Source organism: Amblyomma maculatum, chromosome 5 (assembly GCF_055883805.1).
Source record: "Amblyomma maculatum isolate TAMU_Amacu chromosome 5, ASM5588380v1, whole genome shotgun sequence".
Classification (NCBI taxonomy): domain Eukaryota; kingdom Metazoa; phylum Arthropoda; class Arachnida; order Ixodida; family Ixodidae; genus Amblyomma; species Amblyomma maculatum.
This window is the reverse complement of record NC_139348.1, coordinates 154,143,667-154,157,755: the sequence shown is the minus strand read 5'-3', so window position 1 is coordinate 154,157,755 and position 14,089 is coordinate 154,143,667. Positions and strand designations below refer to the sequence as shown.

The 14,089-nt window shown below is 42.7% G+C and overlaps 2 protein-coding genes across 2 annotated transcripts; both read right to left on the bottom strand.

Moving 5' to 3' along the window:
- Positions 1-97: 97 nt before the first annotated feature.
- Positions 98-8,376, bottom strand: Hap40 (Huntingtin-associated protein 40 kDa). Its single transcript, XM_084604738.1, has 11 exons — positions 8,232-8,376; positions 8,013-8,059; positions 7,800-7,872; positions 6,369-6,660; positions 5,025-5,082; positions 4,503-4,562; positions 4,282-4,370; positions 1,151-1,238; positions 899-945; positions 754-809; positions 98-661 (listed from the first exon to the last, which is right to left on the bottom strand). The coding sequence occupies exons 1-11, from the start codon at positions 8,291-8,293 to the stop codon at positions 598-600; spliced, it is 936 nt and encodes a 311-aa protein (XP_084460864.1). The 5' UTR covers positions 8,294-8,376; the 3' UTR covers positions 98-597.
- Positions 8,377-11,212: 2,836 nt separating this feature from the next.
- Positions 11,213-14,015, bottom strand: LOC146190008 (centrosomal protein 20-like). Its single transcript, XM_084603367.1, has 4 exons — positions 13,859-14,015; positions 13,025-13,225; positions 11,493-11,577; positions 11,213-11,406 (listed from the first exon to the last, which is right to left on the bottom strand). Exons 1-4 carry the CDS (start codon positions 13,890-13,892, stop codon positions 11,268-11,270), a joined length of 459 nt encoding a protein of 152 aa, XP_084459493.1. The 5' UTR covers positions 13,893-14,015; the 3' UTR covers positions 11,213-11,267.
- Between the last annotated feature and the right edge of the window lie 74 nt (positions 14,016-14,089).

Sequence of the window (14,089 nt, the reverse complement as noted above, 5' to 3'; positions counted from 1 at the left end):
GACTGATCCGAGTAGAGATTCTAGAAAGTGAGATGCCGGTTCCTCTCTGTTAGTCTTTCTACTGACCCAGTCTTGGAAACACAGCACAAGAGTCAGCTTTGACAAAGCTTATTTATTTTTCGTGCATGAGAGAGCTGACCATTCCATTTTTCATAATACTGCATGATGTGAAATCGCTGTTTCGTGTCCGCACGTGAACGGCTCCCTGAACTAGTCATGTTTTGCCATTACACTGCCTTACTTGCACCACGGTCTCGCACCTACTAGTCGTTTTAGCCTGGTACAAGTCATGCACTCTTTGAACTTTGGAAACTGGATGAATAAAGCACAGCCTGGTTCTGAGGTTTTTTGTAAACCGTGTTTTTAACTCGCCAAATTAATTGCCGAATTTCGCAAGTAAATCAGTCCGTATGCGTCACTTTTCAACGCCGTCTGGAGCAGCCACAGTCCACAGTGAGCTCGTGCAACACAAGAGTGTGAAAACTAACTTTCAACACTGAGCAGCATCTGGTGAAAAGAACTTTCAGCTATACGTTGACATCGAGCTGTTGTGTCTTGGTGTCAAAGCACTTCAGAGTCTCTCGCGGTGTAACGCAGTCATTTGCAAAGTCGGTCAACGGCTTCATGGAGAAGTTCATTTTCGCCTGCCTTCAGCAAGGGCCTACAAGGAGCAAAGCATTGAAAGGAGTTCTGGTAAGACAGTACCTTCTAAAATGCTGTGCACTGAATGTAAAGTAAGCAGGGGAACCTTACCAGAGATGACTTTGCAGCAGCCTCACTGATTCACGGTCCTTGCTTTCGAAAGCCATCTACGGTAAACATAAGGTGCCTTTTATGAAGTAGCAGAAACGCAAAAGTGATGTTGCTTATCTGCAGCGCGAAAGGAAACGACACTTACCACGAGTGATCGCAACAAGAGAAAAACGTCCTCGTTGAGGTAGCTGGCTGCGAGAGCAACACAAAAATAATGAGAAAATTTCTAATCTCAACTCACTGGTTAGCAACAAAATGGCTAACAAAGCCAACACTTTCATGCACAACATTTGTGTTCGGGGCAGTCTGACATCAAAAATGTAAACAAATTAAACACAAGCAAATCGCTAAGGCTTGCCAGGTCGGCAAGTTTTAGCACTGCTTCAAGAACGCTCACGTTTTGTCGGCGTTATCTCATCGGGGCTGTCGTAGAGGTAGCGGTCGAGCAGGGCCGCATGCTCTGCGGGCATCTTCTGGGCGGACGGCTGTAAAATGACAAAAAAAGAAAAAGCCACGAACCGCGACAACAAGGTGCTTGCCGTCACCTAACTCCTTCTACCTAAAATTTCTCCTTATGTAAATGCCAATCAAGCCGGTCAATGATAATCACAGAAGTCTTTACAGACAATATGCGTAGATCAATTGCCAGATTCCTTCCTGACAAGGAGCCAATATGGAATTTAGCACCTGCATGGAGCAACCTGATGCCAATGCTTTATGTTAAACCAGATTCGAAAGTAGTCAAGTTGCCGTGAGCAATGTTTCTTTGAAATCAATCACAAATTGGACACATTTAGGGAAATATTGATTTTGAATACTGGCCACCACAATGCTACAAGGTAGAGACTACAAAAGTCCAACTGCGAGGCTATCAATTCTTCAATCAATTACTAGTGCTCAATTGCCTCATAACATTGCGGTTCTGTGAGACAACTTGCCTGAAGACCAGTGCACACTCAATTTTTTTATACAGTTTAAAATACTACACCTTGAACCTCCCACAAAAACAGACACGACAGAATTCTGCTCCTTAAATGCTCTCAAGCTAGCTCTGTGCAATGTTTACAAAACAAATGAAGCATGAAAAATTTTCCGTGCCAGATATAATTCAATTTGTTCACAAAACGTGCACATAGCTCTGGCTTATCACTTCACGTTGAACGCTTAAAGTTCCGGTGGAATGATATTCCTTTTGAACAGCGTCATAAACACCTACGTGAGTTGAATGAGCAAGTTTGGAGAAAACGGTGTTGACTATGCTCTAGCACCTGCTGGAGTTGGGATTGAACCCGTATCTTTGGGATCAGCAGTCAAGTGTCCTAAGCACTGAGCCACCACATATGTACCTCTCTCTTTTGTGTAGCATGCACCTCCGGTATGCAGCTCTTCATGTCAAGACACCATCTGACCAGACCTCAACTGCGCTTTACGCTTTCAGATGCTATGTGCAGCTAACAGCTTTTTCCAAGCATGTGTTAACTCTTTCGTTACCACGCCACTGCGATTCAATCACTGCTGATAAAAAAACTTGAAGATTAAATTTCGCACCACCAGCTCTGTAACGGACATGCTGCGTCATCTAGTTTGTACTTCAGACATTGTTTTTTACCCTACATGGCAGCTATTTTATCAAGCGCCTTTGAAGTTCGGATTGCAGTGTCGAACGCTCTCAGCATGGCATCAACCTCAAGAACAGCACTTGCTTGCAAAAAAAACTGTTTCAGGCGAATTTGTTTCTTCTGGAGCAGAATTGTTGGATGCTATTGACAGCAGTGGTTCAGAAGATGATGCTGCATCCTCGGATTCTGACTCCAATACTGAAACAGCAATAACAGCCCGGGATATTGGCGGCTGCATGTATGTATGTTTCAGTTTCAGCCTATAATTTGTGTTCTTCCTTGGAGCTTATTCACTCGGTGGAAATATGTGACAATTGATATTTTTCTCATCTGTGGTGCCTCGAAAACAAATGGGAAGACGTCCTTCCGCCATCGCAAAGAAAGATTTTGTTTTGGCCGAGTGTAATTCTGGGCAGTGACTTTCGATTGATACTGCCTAGCAGGCCTTCTGGCTTACGGAGAAGTAGCATACGGCTTGCCAAATCAGCGGACTCCTTCAAACTGTTTTTCACCGGGTAGTTCTAAAGGCCATATGCCTGAGCACCAACAAGTACGCATATACAGCCACTGACCGAAAATTTCGATTCCTGATTATTCGAATATGCTCGATTAGTCGGACTTTTTCGTGGCATCACAATCTGCTCCATAAAGCTAAATATATATGAGCACCTGAAATTTTGGATGCATTACGACTGATTGCTCGATTTTTCGGACTTTACTCGCTCCGCTGCTATTTGAGGATGCTTCACCGCAGGAAAGATGAGGACTATGCATTGAAGCATCCACAAAACACTGCGGTTCAGCAAACCCGCAGTAGCAGGTGCGCTTTCGTATCTACATCGTCGAAGTTTGCAAGTTCGCCTGCATCATGTCGATGGCAGTACAGCCATTGAATGCTTTGTGAATAGGCTTATGGTAAGCGAAATTGTCTGCATACTTTGCTTGATTTCATCGCATTTTATTTCAAATTTTCGTATCAAGAGTTGGTCACAAATGTTACGGCACCTGTAGTTCTTGTTTCTACAATTTTTTTCCAGTGTTGATCTTAGTTGAAACTGAGAATGGTTTAAAGCACTGTTATCAAACTTTACTTAAGTAAAAGACTGTACTTATTTAAGATTTTTTTTCTTGGAGAGTAAAATTTATTTTAAATCGAAGACTGAAATTATTCTTGTTCAGGTAGTACGATGAAATAATGTCTACCGCAAAATGCATTTGTGTTGTAATTTTAGATTTTTCTGGCAAGTTTCAAGAAAGATTTAAAACTAATAATTTCTTCAAGAGTTATCACCTTGTAAATTCTAATTTTTTTATTCTAATCTAATTTTGTGTTTTGCAAATTGCTTTTTCAATATTCGCACTGAATATTATTGTGTTAAAAGAATGATTTTCGAATGTGCATTTTATTTCCATTATTGGTATGTATTTTACCTATTTTTATCTCTTGTATAATTCGCAACAATAAAGTTCGTCAGGAACCTATAAAAGCAGCCATTTTTCCCCTGGTAACAAGAGAGTTAACCGGTGCATTCCTCAGCTTTAAGCAAGAATGCACTAACGAGCATTTTTGGCAACAGGAGCTTGGTAGGACATGTTTTAATATAGTCATAAAGGCTGGTTTTGTCATATTTTCAGATTTATAGAATACGAGGTTGCATGAAAACTCAAGTGGGTATTTCATTTGCTTTTCAGGAGCAAGTTACAATTTCACGACCATTATGATGCTTCTTACAAAACTGCATACACATCTAGAGAAAGCTAACATTAGATGCTTATGGTTTTTAAGACCACTGCACTGATTTTCTTCAGGTGTACATGAACTATTTATGCAGACAACTGCATAGGGGACAGAAGTGTCTGAACGAATAATAAAAGAGAACATCAACATGTTTAGTGAATTAAGCATTACTTGTAGAACGAGGAGCAGAAGGAGTCTCATGACTTCTGCAGAGGCCAAAATCGATGCCATGGCTCCCATTGGACGGCCACCTAACATGCCTGCATCAGTGCAAGAAGACAAGCCAAACTAAGCAAGAAAAACAAGTCCATAATATTATTAAGCCCTCAGTCAGGCGTACAAAAAAGAAAAAAAAAAACTATCAAAATGAAAAGTTTAACCGAGGCGCTCACTTCTGTCTTGGGCTATCAAGTACACTTCGCTGAACGATGCCAGTGCTCCCGAGTAGTCGCCTAAAACAGAGAAAACACAAAGACAATAAAAGAAACATTCCTATGGACCTCAGATTAACCCTTTCCAGCTGTTGCTTCCTTACCCTCGCAATTTTCCAACCTCACGCCTCACCATTTAATCTGCCTCGGAATTCATTGTCATATACGCCAAATGAGCCTTGGTGATCTGCTCTATACTTTTAACAAGCCCTGCCCGAGCCTATTTCTTCTTGATTTCACTTAGGATATTACTGACTCGCACGTCTTGGCCAATCCAATCTGGTGCTTGCCCGTTTCTTAACATTGTCACATGTTTTCCTCTCTCTATAGAAACTCTATGGAAAACAGAGTTTAAGTTAGACTCTTTTCATTGTCCTTCAGGATTCTGGCCCAGATGCAAGCAGTGAGCCAGGGTATTAAAAGATGCATAACACGCTCAATATCAAGGCTTGAAAACATGCGAATATCTTAATCCACACCCACCAGTTTCAACCTGACATGCAGCAAGCTCCTGCAGTGCATCCAGATAGCCCATGGCACACTGGGAGTAAGAAACGAATACACATCCGTTAAGCTGAGTAAAATTGCATTGATAATGAAAAGTGTAATTGCAAGCAAACCAGGTTTACAGCCATTAACCACACAAGCCTTGAGTGAGCAAAAAATATGACAGGTAATCTATTCATGTCTCAAACGTAAAGGTGCGGGCAAAAGTGAACATTGCTCTCCTTTCTCAAGGACAAATAAAGTTTGTTTATGTCCTGGTGCGAAGGTGTGATTGTAATTAGAACAGAATAGCGTGCGCTTTTTACTTCTGTCTGCACCTGTGCATGACTGTACAGTCTAAGGACAGCAGTTGCAAGTCCATTTTGGACAGCCAGTGTTTTTTCATGCTGAAATTTCAGCACACAGCCACATCCATTCACATCCACATCACATCCACATTCACTTATTAAAAGTTACAAACTTCAGTGGCATTCAACAGACAAACGTTTTTCTGTCCACACAGATCCAACAGCATAATTGCATCTTACAGTCACAGTGAAAGTGAAGTTATTTTTCTGTCTTCTTTTAACTCCCTCATTCCCATTCCGTTAAATGTAACGTAGCCATTCAGGCATAGTGCCTTAGACCTCTTTGCTTTTCTCCTGTCTCTCTGTACTCCTCTGTCGTTACTGTAACATAAGTGCAACCTGCAAGACCTGCATTGATAACTCCATATTTTATCAGTCATAACTTGGGTCAATGCTATCATCATCATCATCATCATCATAATCATCAGCCCAACTATGCCTAGTTAAGAACAAATGCCTCTCTCTCAATCCTCTTCAATTATCCCCGTGAAAGCCACAGCCAGCCTATCCCCGTAAACTTGCTGATCAGGGCAAAGGCAGATAACTGGTTTATATCAGGTGTAATAAGAGCACCCCTAATCTATTACCTTTCCTCTACGGCTACATTGCACATTTTTGGAATACCTTCAGTTGCATTAACAGACCATCAATTATCCGCCGACCAAACTGCCTGTCTTTCTCAAGTTTGGTTTTGTTTTAATGTCTTAAAGCAGCTCAGGCTATGAGGGATGCCATAGTGGAGGGCTTTGGAGATTTCAACCACCTGGGCTTCTTTAACAGGCACATGTACAATGCATAGATGGTTCTTCTTTGTCCATCAAAAAGTGAGGCCATTTACATGTTGATGTTCACCCCAAAGATCCCGCAGCGTGTTTCACTTGATGACCAGCTTTTTGCTATTTTCAAGGTAATAAGAGAGGCAAATAGTTACAAGAAGGAGTTCACGACTGAATATGGTATGCCAACCACACACCCTGTTTTGTAGCTGGACAGCCCGTTGCAGGTATGACATTGCCAAGGGGGCGCGGTCGATGGATCGGAGGCACTGGCCAGCTTCAGTGCACAGAGCAGCAGCAAGGGACGGTTCCTGAAGCTGCATGTAGAGGTCAATGGCTCGCGAGAAACAGTGCACCGCCGCTGACAGGTGCTCATCGATCGATGGGCACAGCAGCGCATGGGAATCGGCCTCAGCGGTGAAGAACTGCCGCGCCCCTTGCGCCAGCGCTTGTGCTTCCGCCGCAGTGTTCCCCATCGACTGCTCGCACCTGCGGTGAAAAGGCAGAAAGCAATCTGCATCTTCGTCCACCACTTAGACAGCAGGGTTAAGGCTATTAGGGATGCCGTAGCGGAGGGCTCCAGGAATTTCAACCAGTTGTGATTTTTTGAAATGCACTGACATCGCACAGTACACAGCATGTTGCTTTTCAGCTACACCGAAAAGCGGCCAGGATTGAACCCACGTCCTTGGGTTCAGTAGTCGAGCGTCTTAAACACTGAGCCAATGCAGCAGGATGTAATACAGAATATGCACCAGTAATGTGACATTTGTCTTTTGACTTGAACCGGAGCTGGTTTGGTTTAGTTCATGGATTTTAATGTCCCAAAGCGACTCAAGCTACGAGAGATGCCGCAGTGACTATGTGGCCTACGTTATTCTAAACAAAACTGGACACAAAGGCGTACATTTTGCACTAGCGTAAAAATATTAACTGGTTTAAAGGGAAGGAAAACACAGCATCTGTCACATTTTTTATTTGGTCACCTGAACCGGGTGTAAGGGAAGGGAGGAAAGTGAAAGCGGTAGGCTTCGGAGTAATTTCGACCACCTGGCAATCTAACATGCACTGATATCGCACAGCACATGAACGTCTTTCCGTTTCGCCCCCATTAAAACGCAGCCGCCGACGGTCGGGTTCGAACCCGGGTACTCCGGTACAGTAGCCGGGCATTTTAGCCACTGCGCCAGCGCGGCGGGACAGAGGCGCGTAATGCAATTACGCGCAACGTACCCAATCAGCAGCTCGCGCAAAGGTCAAAACTTTCTCCTACGTGCCTCACAGCATCTCTCATAGCCTGAGTCGCTTTGGGACGTTAAACCCCACAAACCAAACCAAACGTGCCTCACGCTAACCAAACATGCTAGCTTATAGAGGGCCATGTCACATCACACTTGGCGTAACAGCAATTCACATCGACGAATGTGCTCAAGGCCTCTTCGCGGTAGATCAGTAGCAATAGAGTACTGCAATTGGCACAACGTATTGAGTTCGATCGAACCCAGCCGCATAATGAGATTTCCCAGCCTGTTGAAGAACCCCGTGCTGAAGTCATCCGGAATCCTAAACCGCGACGTATTATAGTACCCTGCGGTGCAGCTTTCACACCGTGGGGTCGACATACTCACTTGGCAGCGGCAATACTGCACATCCCAGCATAGTGTGGGCAGTCTTGGTGCTGAAGTTGCTTTCCAAGGGCCGCTGGAATTGTGAGAAAAGGGAGATGTGGCGAAACTGCACGCAAATGCACTGCTGCTATTATATACAGACTTCGTGCAATAAGACGAACACAGACATCATGGCATATTTGGGGACTGCGGCGAGGTAAAAACTTAACTCACTGTATTGGTCGCTGACCTCAGCTAGGTTTGGTTTGCGGAGAAATCGCCTGAAATACAAAAAACATTGTCGAAGAGTGATCGAAACGGAACACCTCACCTCCGATGCACGAGTATATTTAGCCAGCGCTTGGTCGGAAAGTAGCCAAGTTGCGCAGATTTATTTCATAGAAAACGCAAGGACTTCATGCCACGAGCACGAACGATGTCAAAGAAACTTACTTCTTGAGCTTCAATGAGATAGCTTTGTACTGCTGCATAAAATCATTCCTGCCGGACTCCATGGTTTCTTTGACGTGTAAATAGCGCTGCTCCTATTTACACGTCTATCGTTGCAGCGTTGCCAGCTTATCTTTGCATTTGTGTTGAGTGTGGCGACGAGGAGCAGATTGCAAGGAAATGTGAAAAACGAAACGCAATACGGGCATACATACGCCAAGAAATTATGGACACGAAAAGAGACAGCTCCAGTTCGAAGGAGATCCGCGGCCTGCTTTAACATGTCGCAATTAGAAAAAATAAAATTGTTTTAGAACCTTATGGTGAAGTGTATAGAACTCACAGCAGAGCTCGTACTTGGCGCACTTGGCGCGCTCTAATGTTCGGACTGCAACTTTGTACTTAGTAGACCACTGCACAAGCGACCTTGACATTTGACCTCAAACCCCTTCCTACGGCGCGTCAGGTGTCCACCGTGAAATATGCAGTGACCGAAATCGCGCCTGTCCTTTCCTATAAATAAAAAATGGTAAATTGGTTTAGAAAAGGGGAAACACGCAGCATATCTGTCACACTTCTCCGTGAATATCTGAACCGCACTGTGAGGAAAGGAGGAAGTGAAAGTAGAAAGAGGTGCAGCTCTGTGGATTCACCCGGCCTGCCGACAAAGTTTATGTGTATGCAGACACTATTGCTTTTTTTGCTTCTGCCACAAGTATTCACAACACATATTGTTTGTTGTAAGATTATCTAAATGCTCTGGAAGTCTGGCTGTACAGCCTAAGGTTAGCTTTAAATGTCAACAAATGTGTGTGCCGTCCTCATATTCCCACAGACATTTCTGTTAACATTTCTTTGTCATATGATTCTGTTTTACCCGCAGGTTCTATTAAGTATTTCGGTATAATATACGACCCGCAGTTAGACTGGAGGCCCCAAATTAGAAGTCTTGTACTTAAAGGTGAACATGCTCTTGGCCGGTTGTTGAGAATTGACAACAAAAGTTATGGCCCCGCCACATTGGTTCGTGCCTACTAAAGGACCTCGCTTCAAGCGTCATTTTAATAAAATCTCGAAGAAATGCTGCAGTAGCTAAAATATATGAAAGTGCAGTACCTGACACGGTGGCTCAACAGCTAGGGGCGGCGGAGGAAATATGGTATATGTATTGGCCGACACTCTGCTCTTGCTTTATAAGACCTATGTACGGCCAATACTTGAATTCGGCTGCATTCTCTTTTCTGGGTGCCCTTGAACCCCTGTTTGTTTTGGAACAACGAGCTCTGCACCTTTGCTTAAATCTTCCCAAATCAGTGGCAAGTGCTGTGCTGTACTTGGAAGTTCGAATACCCAATATAAATTCGCAGTTTCAGCTTCTCACTGTGCGAACATTTTTAACGTCTTTAGAGCCTGTCCCTTGATTGGCTAACCCCATATTTACTTCAATCCCATCATACTTTTTTGATAACATCTGGCCTAGGTATAAGCTCCCTCAGGTTGTGTTTACTAATTCCCTGCTGTCGAAACTTCCCGTATCAATAAATTCTTTAGTACAAGTTAACCACCGGCGCCCTGATACTATTATCTCATTTGATGACACCCTCCCAAGGAAGGAAGGAAGAATTTGTCTGCCAATGTTAAAATGACCTTATAGAGGAGTATCTAGACAATTTTCCGAGCCATATTGCCATTTTTACAGATGCCTCACAGCAGAATAAAAAACCAGCTATTGGCATATACTCCTGGGCTCTTGACTGAAGTTATTCATTTCGGGTCCCTGACTTTACGTCTATTTTTGCTGCTGAGTTTCTGGCCATTGAGTTGGCCTTGACAAAGATTCCTAGTAATATCTCTAAGGTAATTTTTCTTTCTGACAGCCTATTCGTGTTGGCAGCGCTCAAAAATTCGAGCAATAGTCTGCTTTGCCGTTCCTTTTATTTTTTTATTCCTCCTCACATTACAGAAGTGCATTTTCACTGGGTCCCTGGCCACTGTAGCATTACATCTAATAAAAGGGCAGATCTTTTAGCAAAGTCTGCCCTTGGTGGACCTCTTGTTCCGTACATACCTAATACCATTTTCTTAGCTTTAGCATTATTTCAAAACTTCCAATGTCTCCATTACCTGAGTCACGAGGCTCTCCTTTCTGCACCGGATTACCAACATCTGGAATGACCTTGGCATGGACGCATGTGTAGTTCAAGGCAATGTGAAGTGTCTGTGACTCTCTTGCACTGCAGATTACCGAAACTAAATTTGTATTTGTCATTCGGGTCTATCCGTTACTAACCTCTGCGAGTCTTGTAGAGAAATTGAATCCATAGATCATTTTTTACTCTTCTGTCGTCGGTTCGCATCTCTCTGTAAAATTTACTTAGTGGCTCCCCTTTCTAGATTAGGCCTTCCTCTAATCATTCCAGTTCTCTCCTTCGGGGCAAGCGTCACGGGACATGCCTTGAAGCCAGTGTGCAACACTATTTATGATTACATAATTTCATGAGGCAGATTCCTATGCCAGGTGAAACTTCACTGCTTTTCCCTTTCCTTTTTTCTGAATTCTAGCCAAACATCCATATTTATCGAAATACACCAGTCCTTAACCACATATATATTTAGTATCTACAATGTACCTTGGCCAATCCCCCATCGTGGGTATGTGCCATTTTGACTGAGGTCATCATCACCACCATCACCTGGGGACCCTTAACCTGCACTGGCATCGCACAGCACAATGACACTATAGTGCCTAGAACTCTCCGTTTCACCTCCATTGAAATGCAGCTGCCGATAATTTACTTAAAGATGCTATCGGGTCTACTCAAGGCCAAGCTCGAGCACCTTCCAATTAAACCGTCAAAGTGTGTACAACCTTGCTAAACCATGCAAAACTATGCTTTTAATGGTGCATTTGCTCATTATATGTGTTCAAACCATTTTTTCAATATTAACTAGTTCAACGCAAAGGACAACAAAGCTTAGCAGCATTTTTGAGAAGCCCACATTTATTTATTTAAAACTTGAAAAATTACAAATGAATGACTAGCTTTCAGTTGAACAGTGCACTGGTGACATGAGATCCAACTCCAGTGCCTCAGGCTTTTTCTTTTTTTTACTCTTTGTAGAGGGTTCATGTTTCTCACTGCTGCGAAGAGTTTCCAATATTGAATACAGTAGCGGACTGAGGGGAGAAAAGAGAAGAAAGTATGGTTAAGCACTGTTGACATTTCGCAACCCAATACTACACTGATTAAGTAGAATGCTCACAGCTTAGAGGCCTCCTTCGACAGAGTTATGCGGAGCTCCTTTTCCAAAAATGCACGCCCAACTCTGCTTTGCTGGTATCCACTCTCTGCGATGAGTGAAAGATACAAGTGATATAGCACTCAATCTACAAAGGAAACTGTTGCCAATTTCCGCATATCATATAACTTACACAGACTAAGTTAAACACAACTTTAATTTTTTACCACAAAAAGTTTTCTAAGGGGAGAAAGCCAACATGTACATTTTCAGAGCAGTATTTTTAATTAGTGCCTGCTTGTGGTATTGTACTGCAGTAGACAGCTAGGAACACAAAAAAAAAAGAGATTTAAATAGAAGTACTGGTAATGAATATAAAGCTTTTTTAACCTTCTTCGTTCACTGCATCATCTTTAGAGTGAAAAGATTATGTAATTTTTTTTTTTTTAACTGGCATTGGGGGGGGTTGCATAATGAGCTACCAAAGCTAGCCATGCCATGATCCCGTGCCACCTCATATACTGAATGACAAGCATAGAACACACACCAAAAATGCCAGCCATGATATGGCTTATAGATAAAGACAGTGTCTATTAACTTTCAATCTTAAAAAAAAGGAAGAAGAAAACAAAATCCAAAAGCAAGGGGATCTACTATACATTTTAACCAATGTAATCATAAGTGCAACATTTCAGACTAAGCAAACAGAGCAATCCAATTATTCTGTACATAATCTATTAATGTTATACAACAGGTTTCCTGCAAAGAAAAACTGAAGGCTTTGATGCTTAGCAGTATTAAAACCAACTAGCATATCCCCTGGCATATCATTTGTGCAGCTGAATTTTAAGATAAAAAATTTAAATGATTTCTTTAAAATTAACTCCCCCAACATGAGTTGTAATCTCTGATCCAATGCAACTTCCAGGCTGTGGCCAGCACAGAAGATATGGGCCCCATTGCCTCAAGCTTCTTCAGGGTGGCTGCATAATGTCTGAACATGGGTAGCTGACTCAATTTTTTTGGAAGTTTGTCCCCTCTGCACTAACCATATAAGGCACTTTTCTTTCTATTCAGCTTGTAAGCAGAATAGCAGTCCCGTTTAAAATTATCCGACTTGCAGAGCTCAGCATAAAATAAGTGCAGTGATACGCACTCCACTGAATATGTTACAACATTAATTCAATGTTATGTAACAAGCAGAGAACATAGTTATAAAACATAACCCCATGTAATGTAATAGTACCTTGAAATTGTCTGCTTTTCGATCTCAGATGCTAACCATCTATTTACGGTTGCGCTGCTATTTGTGTTGGTGATCACTAAACCAGCTCAGTGTACGCACATGGTTGCTGATATCACCATACGCCCTGAACGCGAAACAGTGCATCTAGTCACATCGAACACAGATGTCAACATCAAAATAACAGCTTCTATGTCCAATCGTGACAAAGAACACCACATTCTTTGATTCTGCATTCCTTCTATATTCACGACAGAATCTACATGTGGCTCAGTAAACAAAAAAACAAAAACCGAAACTAGCACGCCCATACCTGCTTCCAGTATGGAAGCGGTTCGTTTGTAGTTGTTGAAAGCGAGGTACTCCAGCACGAGTTCATTAATGAGGCAGTTCTGTTCAGGCAGCTTGGGGGGCGCGTCACAAGCAGGCTCTTCCACAGCCTTCGCGATTTCGGAGCGTAACTTGGCACGCAAAGAGGGCAACGCTCCGTTGTTTTCTAAGATTTCTGTCAGGGCTGGAAGACAAGAAAAAAAGGATAATGGAATTACGCAGTGCCGCAGTTTTCACATATAAATACCATGAAATGTTTGAAAGCACTCTGCTTTCTGCAGTTCAGACTTAGTTTACGACAGAAAGCAGTATCACGGCATGGCACAACTGCCGTGAACTCCAAGCGATCCAATTATAATCAAGTTCAATAAACCAAGTCACAATCTACTTAATCATGCGGTTTTATAGCGAATGTAACCTCCTAGGAAGTCATGAGCTTTGGTTAATGAAAGGAATGAATTGCAAAACGTTGTTTTTTTTTTTTTTTTTCGTCAGAAAAGGCAGAAAGCAGACGATCCGTGCTAAGTGGCTATCAGTCCACGGCTGTCAGCGACGTGAGTAGCCCAGTCAATGACTGGGTTTGAACTTAGGTCTGAGCTGAGCTCCCATTGCTCGAGAGTAGGAACTTGTATTAGAAATTCCGGGAGCGGCTCCTCTGTACATCTCCACAATACGTGATCATAAGTGGCTATCTCACCACATAGTGTACATTCCGCATTGAATTGAAAGAACCTCCCTCAGCAACTATCTGAGCTCAGTTGTTCAGGGCAGGTAAATCAACGACTCGCGCGTTCGAAAGGGAACTAATGACACATACCTGCTTTTAGATCTTTCTCAGAATTCATTCTCATGCATAGTTTAGAAACACGGATACAGAAACGCGCGAAACGCAAGCTGAAATGATGCGCTGTGATTTTGATTTTTGAACCTGCGCTCTTCTTGCACCCTTCCCCTTCCTTCCTAATTAAACAAGAAAAAGCCTACTATTCATGTGGGCCGTGTTTGAAACTTTCGTAGTTAAAAACATTTTTGCCAGTAAAACGTTTCA

Excerpts from the sequence above, each read along its gene's own strand:
- Hap40 (XM_084604738.1), bottom strand. The coding sequence starts at position 8,293 with ATGGAGTCCGGCAGGAATGATTTTATGCAGCAGTACAAAGCTATCTCA. Across the intron at positions 6,661-7,799 it reads TGCAGTATTGCCGCTGCCAA|GTGCGAGCAGTCGATGGGGA; the intron begins GTGAGTATGTCG and ends TTTTCACCGCAG. Across the intron at positions 4,563-5,024 it reads TGCATGTCAGGTTGAAACTG|GCGACTACTCGGGAGCACTG; the intron begins GTGGGTGTGGAT and ends TCTCTGTTTTAG.
- LOC146190008 (XM_084603367.1), bottom strand. The coding sequence starts at position 13,892 with ATGAGAATGAATTCTGAGAAAGATCTAAAAGCAG. Across the intron at positions 13,226-13,858 it reads TGAGAAAGATCTAAAAGCAG|CCCTGACAGAAATCTTAGAA; the intron begins GTATGTGTCATT and ends CTTGTCTTCCAG. Across the intron at positions 11,578-13,024 it reads CGCTTCCATACTGGAAGCAG|AGAGTGGATACCAGCAAAGC; the intron begins GTATGGGCGTGC and ends CACTCATCGCAG.